The sequence below is a fragment of the Takifugu rubripes genome, chromosome 14 (assembly GCF_901000725.2).
Source record: "Takifugu rubripes chromosome 14, fTakRub1.2, whole genome shotgun sequence".
NCBI classification, from domain to species: Eukaryota; Metazoa; Chordata; class Actinopteri; order Tetraodontiformes; family Tetraodontidae; genus Takifugu; species Takifugu rubripes.
Window position 1 is genome coordinate 3,867,339 of NC_042298.1, and position 14,888 is coordinate 3,882,226.

The following is a 14,888-nucleotide window of genomic DNA, read 5'->3' on the forward strand; positions in this document are numbered from 1 at the left end:
ATGCAACATGTTTTTGTCTGCTATACTTTGTACAGAATATTTTATGATGATTTCTGCTACTCAACTTTTAAAGAAACTTAAAACCAATCAGTTACAATCTATACGTATAGCATAGAATAGGATTATGTTATTATCATCATCATCAACAACAACAACAATAATAATAATAATAATGGGAAACGACCATTATTTCTTGGGAAAGGTCAAAAGCTTACGTGCCTAGCTATAGTTAGAGTGGACCAATTTTCTACATTAATTTTTTGTTGAAGTTAATGTTCAAGCACTCCTGGTTAATATTTCACATAGAATTTACTGTCAGGTTTGTTGTCCTAATGTGCCGCCTATCAACTGCAGTATTTCCGCTGCTCCTGAATGCGCTGTCACCGGCGGATTCCATTTCTAGCAGTCTGGGTAAACTCTGGTTGTCCAAATTTGAAAATGCTGCTTGTGCTTTCACTTTTCAATTTTCAGGTCACTGCTTTTATAGCAGTGGTGAAATTAACGTGAGGTCTCGGGAAACCATTCTGTCTTTAAAGCGCTTTCCGGATGCGAAAACCGCCCCTGCTCAGTGGTATCTTCCACCCGTCGACGTCCTAAACAACGCTGCACATGGACGCCAGCGCACTAAAACATCGCAGGAGCAGTGCGCTGCTTTAAAATCGAAATCGAAACCTCCGTGTGTTCGACGTCGTGGTTTTGTTGGGTAACAGCAGCTCTACTTTTAATGGTATTGAGGTATGGCACTGCAAATGGCAGCGCTTTTTGCATATAAATCCCCCCTCTGCACCGGCCCTCTGCCCCGTATCACGGCCAACTTTCAGGGAGCAGGAGCCAAGTTCAAACACATTTTATCTCCTGGGAGCCAACACTTTGTAAAGAAGCCACCAACTTCTCTCCGCGGCCATTTTAATATCGCTCCCCGAGGTGAGACCTTTTCAAAATCTGCCGCAGTTTGCACGTCCAGCCAAAAAAGCGGTTCCTCCATATGCCGGGGAGGAAGAGGCATCCTGGGGAAGATCGCTCTGGGTTTGGCCGCAGGAGTGAGTACCGCCACGCTGGTACAGTCTCTCCACACCGGAACCTTCTCCGCCATGGCCATCAAAGTTAACCTGAACTCCGCTGAAGGGAACTGGAAGGAGATCAAGGGTGAGGCCGTGTAACACAAATCAAAAGGATGTTAAGATCAATGTTTCAACGCTTGTCATGCAGTCTGCATGGTTGAAAGTGAAACACACACGTCTGGAATCACATGACCAAAGCACCTGTCAACCCTGACCATTCAAATGCTCTTCAGCATCCTGCAAACCAGTGACACACCATCGACTGCATTAAAGCACCCTTCAGCTCAGTAAAGCTTTGATCTTAAATTCTAAAGCCCCCGAAATGTTAAATCTGGACCCTGTCAATTGATGTCAGACCAACAGTACCGACATCTAATGGGCCAAAATTCAAATAGACTATATGTCCTAAATTAAATATAGATAAATAACGGTCTGATCTGATTCTCTGTGGCCTCTCTCAGAGTTCCTGCTGTCTTGCTCAGTGAAGGACAGACGTCAGTACTACAGGACCTCCGGCTTTGTGCCACTAGATGACATCCCAGCTTGGACTCCCACTACAGGTCACTCTCTCTCTTAAATGTTAAATGTTAAATATTACATACACATAAACCCAGATGACATCAGGATGTATATGATTTATATTAATAAAATGAATTTTACTGTGCGATATGATGCAGTTATGGTGCCCTCTAAATAAAACAACACTGAAATATTTGTAATAAAAAAATGTTAAAAATAAGTCATGATCATAGAGCAAATTGTGGGCTGTAAAACACTGATCAAAGTTTAAATGAGATAATTTTAGAAGTGTTCATACTCTAGGTAATTATAGAAGCCAGCAGCAGCTCAGATGTGCACAACCTCTGACCGAACATCTGTGTGTGATATTTTTTTCCAGGTCCTCCTGAACAAGTTATCTGCAAGAGGAATGAAAACTTGGACCAGAAGATCTCCCTCTACAGTGGTGACATCACCAAGCTGGAGATTGATGCTATTGTTAATGCAGGTAAGTGTGTGTAAGAGAGTGCTTCACTTGTCCTTTCCTTTTGGTCACTATCAAAGAAATACCACCCTAAAATGAGACACCTTTGTTGGAGTTGAGTTTCATTTTTGGTGGCAAAGTAAATGGGATGAATGGGAAAATAAAGAATTAACCGTGTGAGGACGAGAGCGTCGCCCCAGGCTGCTCTGATACAGAACGCTGCATAAGTGAACATAAAACACCAGCAAGAACATTTTGGTGTCTTCTTTTCTGTGTGTGGGAGGGGCAGCTTTGGCTGTATAAGTTTTCACACTTGAATGCTCCATTTCGCTGCGGGGTTTCAGTTTTGCAGTTTAAAGACCACAGAGGGCAAACACTTGTGTGAAAAACTGCAGTCCTTTAAAACTGTAGTACACCCCGAGATAAACTGAGGTCATCATTTAGTTAAGTGTGTGTGCATATTAGGAGGTTTATTATAAAAAAAAGAGTGTTTATTTCTTTTTCGTCCTTTCATGCAGACCTTTACTTGTCCCTGCTATTGTGCTGGGTCGTAGTTTTCTATCGACCAGCAGGTGGAGCCCGAGGGCAGCCCATCACAGCCGAGACCCACTCCCCCCACAATTATTTGTTTATTTGGGGAACATTTAATTGGTCTGTTGGCACTGACAATGTTTCTGGCGAGAGTGAGACAGAGCAGCATGCCTAAATGATGCTTGATGATGAGGCTTTAGAGGAAAATGATTGATGTTCTTTGGCAGCTGACTGTCAGCAGGTGGAGAGTGTGCCAGCCTCCGCTGAATAGATTAGTTTAATATGGCAACTAGTGTGTCTCTGTGTGTTGGCAAACGCACACAAATGAATAAGTCATTTTTTGTGTGTTTGCAAAGGCGGCATGTAATTTGTTTCTGCTTCCTCAGAAGCCAATTCCAGTCGTGTGTGTGTGTGTGTGTGTGTGTGTGTGTGCGTGTGTGTGTGTGTGTGTGTGTGTGTGTGTCTTTTATTGGAGCGTTTACTGAGCTGTGGAATCATTCACAGGAAGCGTCTCGGAAAGTCATTTAGCAGGCAAGGTGAGGGGCACGAGAGTGAGACGCACTCCAGGAGTGATGGCAGGGACATGGAAGCGTGAGAGAAAGTCAGCAAGCTGGATGAAAAGAGATGTGAGACCCTGGGGGGGGGTGATAAAAGAGAAACAGGGAGGGAGGCACAGTTTGTATTTAAGTCTTGGACTGCGTTGCCATGGCAACATGCAGGTACTCGCAAAAGGGTTACGGCAGCGGGTCTGTCTGATCGTACTTTTCAAACTGAGCTGCCTGCTGACCGTCTCTGAGGTCATTCTCCAAGGCGCGCTTTTTAATTCAATGACTAAGTGATGGACTAAGAGGCTCTGAGTGATGTGCGTAATGTCAGAGTGACGCTCGGAGAGATCAGGCAGACGGCCGCTGCACAACAGAGCCTTAGCTCTCATTTAGAAAATTGTTGGCACACTCCTTCTCCTGCTGCCGATTAAACAGCAGAGCGGTCGCCTGTGGTTTCTGACACGGATGGGAGTGTTTTTCTGCTCTGAAAGGCCTTGAAGAAATCATTCAGCTGCCTTCAATTGAAACCAACTGTGGCCAATTAAACGCTGCGCCGGTTGACTTGTGGGCTGAGCCGGGAGGGGCGGGGCTGGGCTTTCATTCCTGGCTCCTCATTGGGCGTTGATGTGCAACACACACCTGTTCTCAACAGTGCGAGCTAACAAGATGGGAGATACACAGGTTCATCTTCTCCCTACCTGTGTGTGTGTGTGTGTGTGTGTGTGTGTGTGTGTGTGGGTGTGTGTGTGTGTGTGTGTGTGTGTGTGTGTGTGTGTGTGTGGGGGTGTGTGTGTGTGTGTGTGTGTGTGTGTGTGCCACCCTCTTCAGTTTATCAGGTAATCAGGGCGTTGAAGGAGGCCGGCCAGGGGCTGCTTGTCATTTGCATTGCTCTCAATAAAGATTGGATTTGCTATAAATCTCCACTCATCCTCCTTCACCTCCCCCTCCCTCCCTCCTTCCTTCCACACTTTAACAGCCCCTGGCTCCTGCCCACTCCTATAAAACACTACAATCATAAAAACCCACAAGCACTTAAGAGCCGTCCTGGTGGGGGTTTGGGGGGGGGGGGCTTTAAGGGAGGAGTCCACCGACAGAAACATCCTCCTCTTTACACCCCTCAATCACTCCGTCTGGAGAATGAGAGAAAGATGGAGGGGCGGATATATTGTCTCTGATGGACCAGCTGATTAAGATGGATTGTGCAATGAAATATCGCAGTGATGAATGTGTGTTTGTGTGCACGTGCAAAAGCGGTGGCGTGTGTGGCGGTGACGCCTCGGCGACTAACTTTGCATTAAACCCTTTTTCCTCAGATTGGTTGAATGCAAATCTGGCGCAGCCCCACGAAAGCTGCATTTTTCCCTCGCAGCGCCTTTATTCCTCATTTCCATTCCAGCAGTTATTTTCTCTCTCCGCCGCTGAGTTTGTTTAACATTAAACCCCATTTATTTTAGGCCACTTTTGCCTCCACGCGGAGCTGGAAAAAGGTTTCGAAAGCCGTTTTCTTTCGGTGAGCCTGACCTCCGACTGGAATCCCTAGCTAATAAATGTTGCGGGCGCGAATAAAAAATATAGTTGCTAACGTTCAATGTTGAGTTTCTGGTCTTTATCGCCGCCTGGAAGCCTCACAGGTTTTTACTCGTGGATGCATATCACCAAAAAACATTACAGTACTTGTTTGGTGCCATTGAGAGCAGTAAATCCGGACCGTGCCGGTGCGTCCTGCGGCGTGGGCCTGAGTCTCCCAGGGTTCCTGTGGCGGGTCACAGATAAAGCTGCCAGTTGGCACAGAAACCTCAGTCATTGTTGCAGCCGCAGAGATACAAGATTAGAGGCAGCAGTAGCCGTGGCCCTCAGGTGACACGCGGGGATGAGACGGAGAGAGTGTGACTTTGGAGGAGACTAAACTCCCTCCCAGATAACAGAATCCAGATAGACAGATGAGGGAGTGGAGAGCGGCAAGCTGTCAGACTGTCAGTGCAACACAAATGTCAGTGAGGCACGAGGGCGGTGAGGGGAACCTCCGGGACGTCCTGCTAATGTCACACTGGTGTCGCTGCGCGAAAAGGTATGTGACTGGTCAGGAGGACCTGCGTCTGGTCCGAAAACAAACAAAACTCACATTAAGTGTAAAGGAAATAGTATTTATCTTTGCCTCTATGTTGACTGTGTGAAACACAGAAGGCTTTTAGCTGCTGACAGGCATTGCTGCGTCCAGTTTCACTTCATTTTCTTCACAAACTCTTAGTTTTGCACCCTTTTCTCACTGCCTCCACCAGTATTTGGGGACTGGCTGACAGATGTGCGGTGACCCCTGGCGCTGAGCATTGACACCTGACGCGCTCCACTCGTTTCAGTAGGAAAATTGCTAATTTACACAAATGGAGAGAATGAAATGTGGTAAATGGGGCAACTTTTGGGCACTGGTTACTTTTTAACCAGGTTTGCTTAAATAAGACAAATAAAAGCCGATCAGTTGCCTTTAGGCTGCTTGGCTGTTGGATATAAACAGTGCGATGGCTGTTTATGAGGAGGATGTGGAGGATGAAGGGGTCGGGGTATTGGCCAGATGCAGACGAGTGACCTTCGATAGGCAGCTACAGCAGCTGCAGGAGAAGGACTCAGTGATCCCTTTGAGTGATTTTAAGGGAATAGAAAGGAAGCCATCCATTCCGCAGGTAGAGCGCCCGTTCAGAAGCATTATTCTGCCGTGGTGGAGAGTCATATTCCTTCTGCAGGGCTTCACTGATTCTTAGCTGGCTTTGTCAGCGGGCTTTAGTGCTGTACTTAGCACCAAGATCAGCCTGGCAGAGAGCTGCTTTTGACATTCTGCTGGTGTGTTTATGGATTGTCAGGGTTGGCTTGTTGTTAAAATTGCTTTCAGAGTGGCTGTTGCTTGGATTTCACCTGAGCTGCCTTCTCTTCTTTTACAGTACTGCGACTCTAACGTGGATTTTCCTGTAACTGTACCGGGGATTAAGTGATTTTCTAACAGACTGAATATGAACGCTGCAGGATCTTCTTCAGTATTTCTAGGCTGTCGTCAGGTTTTCCTTTTTATTTCTGTTGACCGTAACAAAGGCCCTGAACAAACGTTGGACAGGTCGCCAGACCGTCAGACTGGGAAGACTCACGGGCACTGGGAGAGCGTGCAGCCTCCACACAGAAAAGCGCCTGTTGCTAGGTCAAACCACCGCTCCTCTGAGCCCTCTGTAGAGATTTGTTAGTAATAAAAAGAAAAACTAGCAATCACTACAGATTCATTGCCAGGCCAGCATTGCTCATAATGTTTTCAAGGCAGCCTCGTGCACTATTGTCACTTTTTTTATCCTCTGCTGTCAGAGGAGGCACGTTGGCGTGATCCACCCAGCCTCCCAGGGTCAGAGGGGATGATGGAAAGCCCAGAATCTCGCCTTCTTTTGGGGCCGGGGTCCCAGAGGCTCCACACTGTGTGCTGTTTATCTTCTTCCCTGCTCCATACATCTTCCCTAAAGCTCCTGTCAGCTCTTTTTAGGACAGGCTCATATAACAAGATGTAAGATGTCACACCGGGTTTAGACTCCCAGACAAATGTGCGAGCTACAAGAAAGCCTGAAAACAGGCGCAGCGACTTGGACCTGCATATGCACACTGAATGAGCATGCTTGTTCCTAATTACTCTAAGTTGTTGTAGTTTTCATATAGAAAGGTGATGTGTTGATACTTTGCAGGGGTTGCAGATCCCCGAGGCTCCGCCATAGTAACTGTTGTCCCTCAGCTGGAGCTTCTATAGCAGTATTCCCATTGCAGCGACTCTGCAGCCGTGCCACTGATATGTTTTGACAGTGTGTGAGCCTGTACACATGCAGGCACTCACAGAGGCAGATGATTCTCGCCGATGTGCCTTTGTTTCCATTGTGAAGGCAGCAAGACGGGATTCTGCCAGGCTCACCTATCAGCCACGAGGAGCCGGCTCGGTTCAGGGGCAGGCATCACGCAGAGACATTAATCTGATCTTCAGTTCACTTGAAAGAGTAGCTGGTGTGCGCATGAACGAAGGCGCGCAAAGGGAGAGTTCATCAGAGGAAGTCGATCTGTATGGCTTTTAATCAGCGGAGCTATGCAGTGATAAGCAGGGTCGAAGCAGAGCTGAGTAAGAGTGAACAAAGCTCAAAATATGCCCATTCTGAATGAGAGCTAATTAGGATTTATTATGCACTTTACTGTGTTGTTAGCGTTTTTCCCCCCTCTTGTGAAATGGCCCAGCTGCTTATACCGCACTATTTGCATCATTTAAATGTCTTTGCAGTGCAAGGTGAAGTTTGTGTAAACGCTTTATAGAAAGGTGGGTGGTTTAATCAGCCAATAAAGCCTTTGAGTGGTTTTACTAGACCGAGATGAGAAATTTGAATATTTGCTTCTGAAATAATGAGGAATAGGGGATAAAAGGAGTCAATGAGGTGTCAGTAACATCATAGGATGGGAGTAAGGATGGGAAAGCCCCAGTAGAGTCCCAGTAGAGTCCCAGTAGAGGCCCAGTAGAGGCCCAGTGGAGCCCCAGTAGAGCCCTAGTGGAGCCCCAGTAGAGCCCTAGTGGAGCCCCAGTAGAGTCCCAGTAGAGCCCCAGTAGAGCCCCAGTAGAGCCCCACTAGAGCCCCAGTAGAGCCCCAGTAGAGTCCCAGTAGAGCCCCAGTAGAGCCCCAGTAGAGGCCCAGTAGAGCCCCAGTAGAGTCCCAGTAGAGGCCCAGCAGAGGCCAAGTGGAGCCCCAGTAGAGCCCTAGTAGAGCCCCAGTAGAGTCCCAGTAGAGCCCCACTAGAGCCCCAGTAGAGCCTCAGTAGAGCCCCAGTAGAGCCCCAGTAGAGTCCCAGTAGAGGCCCAGTAGAGCCCCAGTAGAGCCCCAGTGGAGCCCCAGTAGAGTCCCAGTAGAGCCCCAGTAGAGCCCCAGTGGAGCCCCAGTAGAGCCCCAGTGGAGCCCCAGTGGAGCCCCAGTAGAGCCCCAGTAGAGCCCCAGTAGAGCCCCAGTAGAGTCCCAGTAGAGCCCCACTAGAGCCCCAGCAGAGCCTCAGTAGAGGCCCAGTAGAGCCCCAGTAGAGCCCCAGTGGAGCCCCAGTGGAGCCCCAGTAGAGCCCCAGTAGAGTCCCAGTAGAGCCCCACTAGAGCCCCAGCAGAGCCCCAGTAGAGCCCCAGTGGAGCCCCAGTAGAGCCCCAGTGGAGCCCCAGTGGAGCCCCAGTAGAGCCCCAGTAGAGCCCCAGTAGAGCCCCAGTAGAGTCCCAGTAGAGCCCCACTAGAGCCCCAGCAGAGCCTCAGTAGAGGCCCAGTAGAGCCCCAGTAGAGCCTCAGTAGAGCCCCCGTAGAGTCCCAGTAGAGCCCCAGTAGAGCCTCAGTAGAGCCCCAGTAGAGTCCCAGTAGAGCCCCAGTAGAGCCTCAGTAGAGCCTCAGTGGAGCCCCAGTGGAGCCCCAGTGGAGCCCCAGTAGAGGCCCAGTAGAGTCCCAGTAGAGCCCCAGTAGAGCCCCAGTAGAGTCCCAGTAGAGGCCCAGTAGAGTCCCAGTAGAGCCCCAGTAGAGTCCCAGTAGAGTCCCAGTAGAGGCCCAGTAGAGGCCCAGTGGAGCCCCAGTAGAGCCCTAGTAGAGCCCCAGTAGAGTCCCAGTAGAGCCCCAGTAGAGCCCCAGTAGAGGCCCAGTAGAGCCCCAGTAGAGTCCCAGTAGAGGCCCAGTAGAGGCCAAGTGGAGCCCCAGTAGAGCCCTAGTAGAGCCCCAGTAGAGTCCCAGTAGAGCCCCACTAGAGCCCCAGTAGAGCCCCAGTAGAGCCGCAGTAGAGCCCCACTAGAGTCCCAGTAGAGCCCCAGTAGAGTCCCAGTAGAGCCCCAGTAGAGCCCCAGTAGAGTCCCAGTAGAGCCCCAGTAGAGCCCCAGTAGAGGCCCAGTAGAGCCCCAGTAGAGTCCCAGTAGAGGCCCAGCAGAGGCCAAGTGGAGCCCCAGTAGAGCCCTAGTAGAGCCCCAGTAGAGTCCCAGTAGAGCCCCACTAGAGCCCCAGTAGAGCCTCAGTAGAGCCCCAGTAGAGCCCCAGTAGAGTCCCAGTAGAGGCCCAGTAGAGCCCCAGTAGAGCCCCAGTGGAGCCCCAGTAGAGTCCCAGTAGAGCCCCAGTAGAGCCCCAGTGGAGCCCCAGTAGAGCCCCAGTAGAGTCCCAGTAGAGCCCCAGTAGAGTCCCAGTAGAGGCCCAGTAGAGCCCCAGTGGAGCCCCAGTAGAGCCCCAGTGGAGCCCCACTAGAGCCCCAGTAGAGCCTCAGTAGAGCCCCAGTAGAGCCCCAGTAGAGGCCCAGTAGAGCCCCAGTAGAGTCCCAGTAGAGGCCCAGCAGAGGCCAAGCGGAGCCCCAGTAGAGCCCTAGTAGAGCCCCAGTAGAGTCCCAGTAGAGCCCCACTAGAGCCCCAGTAGAGCCTCAGTAGAGCCCCAGTAGAGCCCCAGTAGAGTCCCAGTAGAGGCCCAGTAGAGCCCCAGTGGAGCCCCAGTAGAGTCCCAGTAGAGCCCCAGTAGAGCCCCAGTAGAGTCCCAGTAGAGGCCCAGTAGAGCCCCAGTAGAGCCCCAGTGGAGCCCCAGTAGAGTCCCAGTAGAGGCCCAGTAGAGCCCCAGTGGAGCCCCAGTAGAGCCCCAGTGGAGCCCCAGTGGAGCCCCAGTGGAGCCCCAGTAGAGTCCCAGTAGAGGCCCAGTAGAGCCCCAGTGGAGCCCCAGTGGAGCCCCAGTAGAGTCCCAGTAGAGGCCCAGTAGAGCCCCAGTGGAGCCCCAGTAGAGTCCCAGTAGAGGCCCAGTAGAGCCCCAGTGGAGCCCCAGTAGAGTCCTAGTAGAGGCCCAGTAGAGCCCCAGTAGAGGCCCAGTAGAGCCCTAGTAGAGGCCCAGTAGAGCCCCAGTAGAGGCCCAGTAGAGCCCCAGTGGAGCCCCAGTAGAGTCCCAGTAGAGGCCCAGTAGAGCCCCAGTGGAGCCCCAGTAGAGTCCCAGTAGAGGCCCAGTAGAGCCCCAGTGGAGCCCCAGTAGAGTCCTAGTAGAGGCCCAGTAGAGTCCCAGAGGAGTGGGCGAGTATGGTGACGGTTACAAACCGGAAACCAGTCTGATGGTATAAAAGCAACATAAAGATGCTACGAGAGATGAAATAAAGTGAGTTTTCAACACTAAAAGGATTCTAGAACACTTAATGGATTCTGCTGAATTATTCCAGTCAAATAATAAATAAGAGTCTTTGTAAACCTGCTCTCGTCTGCCGTGTGTCAGCCAGCCACCATCCCACAGCCCTGCAAGGACTCAAACACGCATGTTTCAGATAGAAATGTGCTGCGAAAAGCTCATTAGTGACGTCTGTATTAAAGCAACTATTTAATCTGTTAAAAGTCAGAGTCGGTGGCCTGTGAAGTGCCGATGCGCTGCGATAATCAACTACAAATAGGGAGACCAAAAACGCCATCATATTTTGTCTCTATTTGTTTGGAGTGTTTTAACGTCATCTTCAGATTCAAAACACATCAAATGAATACAGAATTACTCTTCCATGGCCTCTTGAAGTGTCCCGTTTCTCATGCTTAAATAATAAAGTCTGTGGGTGTATTTCCTCTCCTGGGGGATTTACATGATCTGAGTGCCAAAAGTCTGACATTTCAAGTTGTATATGCATCAAAAGTGCTTCAAAAGTGGCTGATAATGAGCGTTTGTGGCACAGATTTTAGGTTTGGCTTTCAGATCATGCTGGCTGAGGCGAACTTCCCCCGAATCGTCAGGTTTAAATTGCAGCAAAGTGGTGTTGTGTTGTCCTGTTGTATCTGTGTCTTTGCCACGGGGAGACTCTGGAGATTGGGAGTGGATTTGTGATTTGGTGGCAGACGTAGGCTCCGCGGTGCTTCTGCTCCAGTTTTTTCAGTCCAGATCTGTCTGAGTTAATTATGGCCCGAGTGTCAGAAGACCACTTTACTGGCCATTTCAGCAGCCACTTTCACGCTCTTTCTCTCCTGAAAATTTTTTCCTTTCCGGTTTTAAGGTTCAGTGCGTTAAGTTTCTGCAGGACGCTCCGATTGCCCGTTTATGTCTCAATTCGAGTGGGAAGGCGGAAGAGCAGCCGCGATTCTTTATGGTTCATCTCTGGAGTTGGGTCGTCTACTTTCCTCCATTTTATTTGCTACCTCGTCCATTTAGGCATCATTGCGGGGGCTGTGACCTGCGAGGGGCACGGCGCTGATTTACACCCTGACATTAAGTTAACAACTCCTTGGAGGGAGTTCATCTCTAATGTTGTCCAGGTCAGTAAATAAAGGGAGCGAATGAAAAAAGCAAAAAGGAAAAACAAACTGACTTTGCAGAAAAGCTGATTCACGCTAATTATTTCTCTCCCACCCCTCCCCTGTTAAAAGCTTTACCACCCATCCAATCAATCGGCCCTATAACTAGCAGGAAGCCGCGGATGAAGCGCAAGTCTAATTAGCCCGATTGGGACAGTGTAGAAGATGGAAAGAGATGGAGTGAATGAGGATGTGAAAGGGGGGGGCAGCTTGATCATCAGCACCCTCCCCATCCCTCCCATCCACTTTGAGGCTTCTGAGTTTTACAGATTTACCTTTTCTAGACTTTTCCTAGCTTCAGTTTTCAGATCCATGTGTTCTGAAGACACATTTCTGTGTAGTATGCAGAGACAGGGGCCCTTGTTGAATCATAAAGGGAGCAGCTTTCCTCAGCCAGAGGCCAGACCTTCATTCACGGCCGAGGGAAGTTCTGCCATCACAGCCTTTGTGTGATTGCATCTCACCGCCATCCAGACTGGGCTCGGAGCTTTTGGGAGCGTTGCATTATTGACTGAGTCAGAGTAACGCCGCGCAGGCTTCCACCTTTGCTCTTTAAAAAGTATTGACATTAGCGAGCTCAACCTGCTGAAGCCGTGACACATTCCTGCTCTTTATTCTGCCACCGGCCGAGTCTTTAGAGATTGAGGTTGCCGTGTCCCTGCTCCAGTGGACGCCACATTTCTGCCCTTGGTAACAAGTTCATGCTGACTTTGACGTATTCTGACCCTCGACATGGTGTCCAGATCCAGTCAAGGTGAATCTGCAGATTCCAGTCCGTTTTCAACAATGACGCCTATAAAATAATACGACTTTTACTGGCTTTTGTGCAACGTATTTCACAATTAAAGCCAGACCGGGACAGGGAGGGGTGGGTCTAATATAGATTACTACGTTCCATGAAATGAAAGAAAACAATAAAGTAATTTGATTACCAGAAATAAGTTTTTATGGCTATAATCGATGTCTGGAGCTGTGCTTTAATTACGCTTTCTTCAGTCCGAAGCTATTACCTCACGTCTGGGCGCAAAAGCGTATTGATAATTGAACTGTTAAATACATTTTCACAGGATGGTGAAGTTCACTGCAGGGCAGAGGTTGGGAACATTCGTCTGATGCCTCTGTGTAAGTGACCATCGTGTACCTGTTGCTATAGCTAGGTTAAGACGGAGTATTATTAATGTCCTCTTGCCAGTTAGCTGCTTCAATAACTGGTCTCAGCTTAGAAGTGTGGTCAAAGCCTGCCCCCATGACGTCGCTACAAACGGGTCAGGATAAAGTAAACAGGACCACATCAGTGTTGGGTGCCTCGCTAGGATTCTCCAGATACTAAGCCAAGGTGGACATTGCCAATTTTGAAGAGGGATGCTTTCAGCTTCCATCTGTTAGGAGGGACCATCGCCAGGAAATAATGTAAAAAAGAGTGGTGGAACTCAGCCACTCTTTTGTAGAATTAGCTTAATGCTAACGGTCTTTGTGGTTAATCTCGTAGCTGCCGATATGTAAACAATTGCATCAGCTCAGATTTTGAGACGTTGATGTTAAAATTCTGTGGAAGAAAACATTTAGAGTGTATTACAGTGTATGGCCATGATGCATGCAACCACATCAAAGAGCACACCTTCGGACACTTGAAACAACAAAGCAAGGCAGTTCAAAGAAGCCGCCATTGTCCACGCAAGACAAGGTGATCTGACATATTTGTAATTGAGTCTGTAATAGTCCGCAGAGGAGTGGTCGCTCTTGTACCAAGTTACAATGGCAGCGCCCAACGTTCTCCATATCAAAGACATCGGCCCTCAGATTTTTCCCAAAGCTGCGTCTTTGATCTGCGAACGTGCCCGATCGACCGTTTCTCCCGAAGAAGGCGCGCCTCTGCGGCCACGCTGGCATTTTAGAGCTGACTTGGACTTTAAAAGTAATTTTGGTGGTGAAAAGTGAGCAGCAAGGTGCAGCCTAACCACATTCAGCTAATTATCTCAATCCACTCTACATTAACGCTTATTAAAGCGCCACTGCAGCTTCGCTTCCAACACAGTCAGCGGCGGGGGCTTCTTCAACCTCCTCTTCAAACCCCTACATTGAAAATTCAAGTCAAGGAATTATTTATGGAACGCATGAAATTTAAAATAATCCTGGGAGCAGGACAAGAGGGCTTGATCACCTCAGACTTTGACGGCGAACCGACGCGAGATCTGACGCGCATGAGCTGGAGCGATCAGACACGTGAGATAGTTGGAACTCAAATAATTTAACAAATGTTGTTGGTTGATCTGCCATGCGCTGCTTTTGGAGCGCACGGAGGACTTGCGATGTTGGAGAGGCTGACTCAAAACGGGGCCGAGGCCATAAAACGGGTCTTCTGAGGATGTGACAAAGTGATGAGTAATGCGCCGCTTGTACAGTAGCCAACTATCAACTCTGATTATTTCTCTTGTAGAGGGCAGGGTTACTTTTTTTGTACCGTCTCACTCGGAACGCTCCTCAGCATATAAATACTTCTATGTATCCCCAGTTCCTTCTGACAATTATAGTGTACCGTCTGGCTCTGGTGCCAGCAAAGTAATCAGGCTTTACTCTTAAGATTTCGCCCGTGCACCCAAAGTCCAAGTCTCCTTGGCTGCACAGCAGACAGGCAGAGGCAAAGTACAGTCACAAAGGCTGACAAACGGCGTCTTTAGGGAGTTAATCAACCTTTGAGATTGATCTTGATTGATGCTCTTCGTTAAGACTCTTCCAACACGATAGCGAGCCGCGCAAATGCGTTCACACAGGACCGAAGCGCCAAGGAGAGACATTTGATATGGAACATAAGAGCACATCGGAAGACGATTATCGTCATTGTAGACAGTGTTATTTGAATAATTAAGTATAATGCAGCCTAATAACACCCTCTTTTCTCTCATTTTATAATCATAGCTTAGTGAAGAATAAAGGATGTATCATGGTAACCTCCAAAATGGGCTTTAATCTAGCCCTCTTTCCTTCTCTCCACGAGCACAAAAAGAAGCTCCCATTGTCTGCTGACATGTCCAATCACAGATGATGCTTTTGTCACATAATCACACACACACACACACACCCACACACACACACACACACACGGGGAACAGGGAGCAATCACTGCTCACAGTTGCTCTCTTGTAATTGCAATCTATCAGGCATTAGTGATGTGTTCGCTGTCACCCGCATTATCAGAGCTTAGGAAATTACAAGACTATTTATAGCAGCTGTTTTATACCCACTTGTCCTTTTGTTGCTGTTATCCACCGGTGGAACATGTGGACCTATCTCACACAGATTCATGAACGAATCCCCTCAGCAGTTGCTGATGCCTTTGTGCTGAATCTGAGGCACTTCAAGTTGCTCATAATGAAGCTTCAAATGGGTGCTGCTGTGTTTTCTGTATATCTAAAATGATGGTGTTTAAATTCAAGGTTCATTAACCTTTTGAAATGTTATTACCTGAAATTTCT

General features: G+C 48.9%; 1 protein-coding gene across 10 annotated transcripts in view; it reads left to right on the plus strand.

The window, feature by feature from the left end:
* The first annotated feature begins 317 nt into the window (after positions 1-317).
* The window catches only part of macrod1 (mono-ADP ribosylhydrolase 1), a 76,557-nt gene continuing 61,986 nt past the window's right edge, over positions 318-14,888 (plus strand). Inside the window, exons 1-4 of one of the 10 annotated variants that reach the window (XM_029847658.1) lie at positions 318-411; positions 952-1,146; positions 1,523-1,621; positions 1,960-2,067. In XM_029847658.1, coding sequence (XP_029703518.1) covers positions 333-411; positions 952-1,146; positions 1,523-1,621; positions 1,960-2,067 — 481 coding nt within the window. In that variant the 5' untranslated portion in view covers positions 318-332. The other 9 variants (XM_029847662.1, XM_029847663.1, XM_029847661.1 and 6 more) reach the window with 9 other exon arrangements.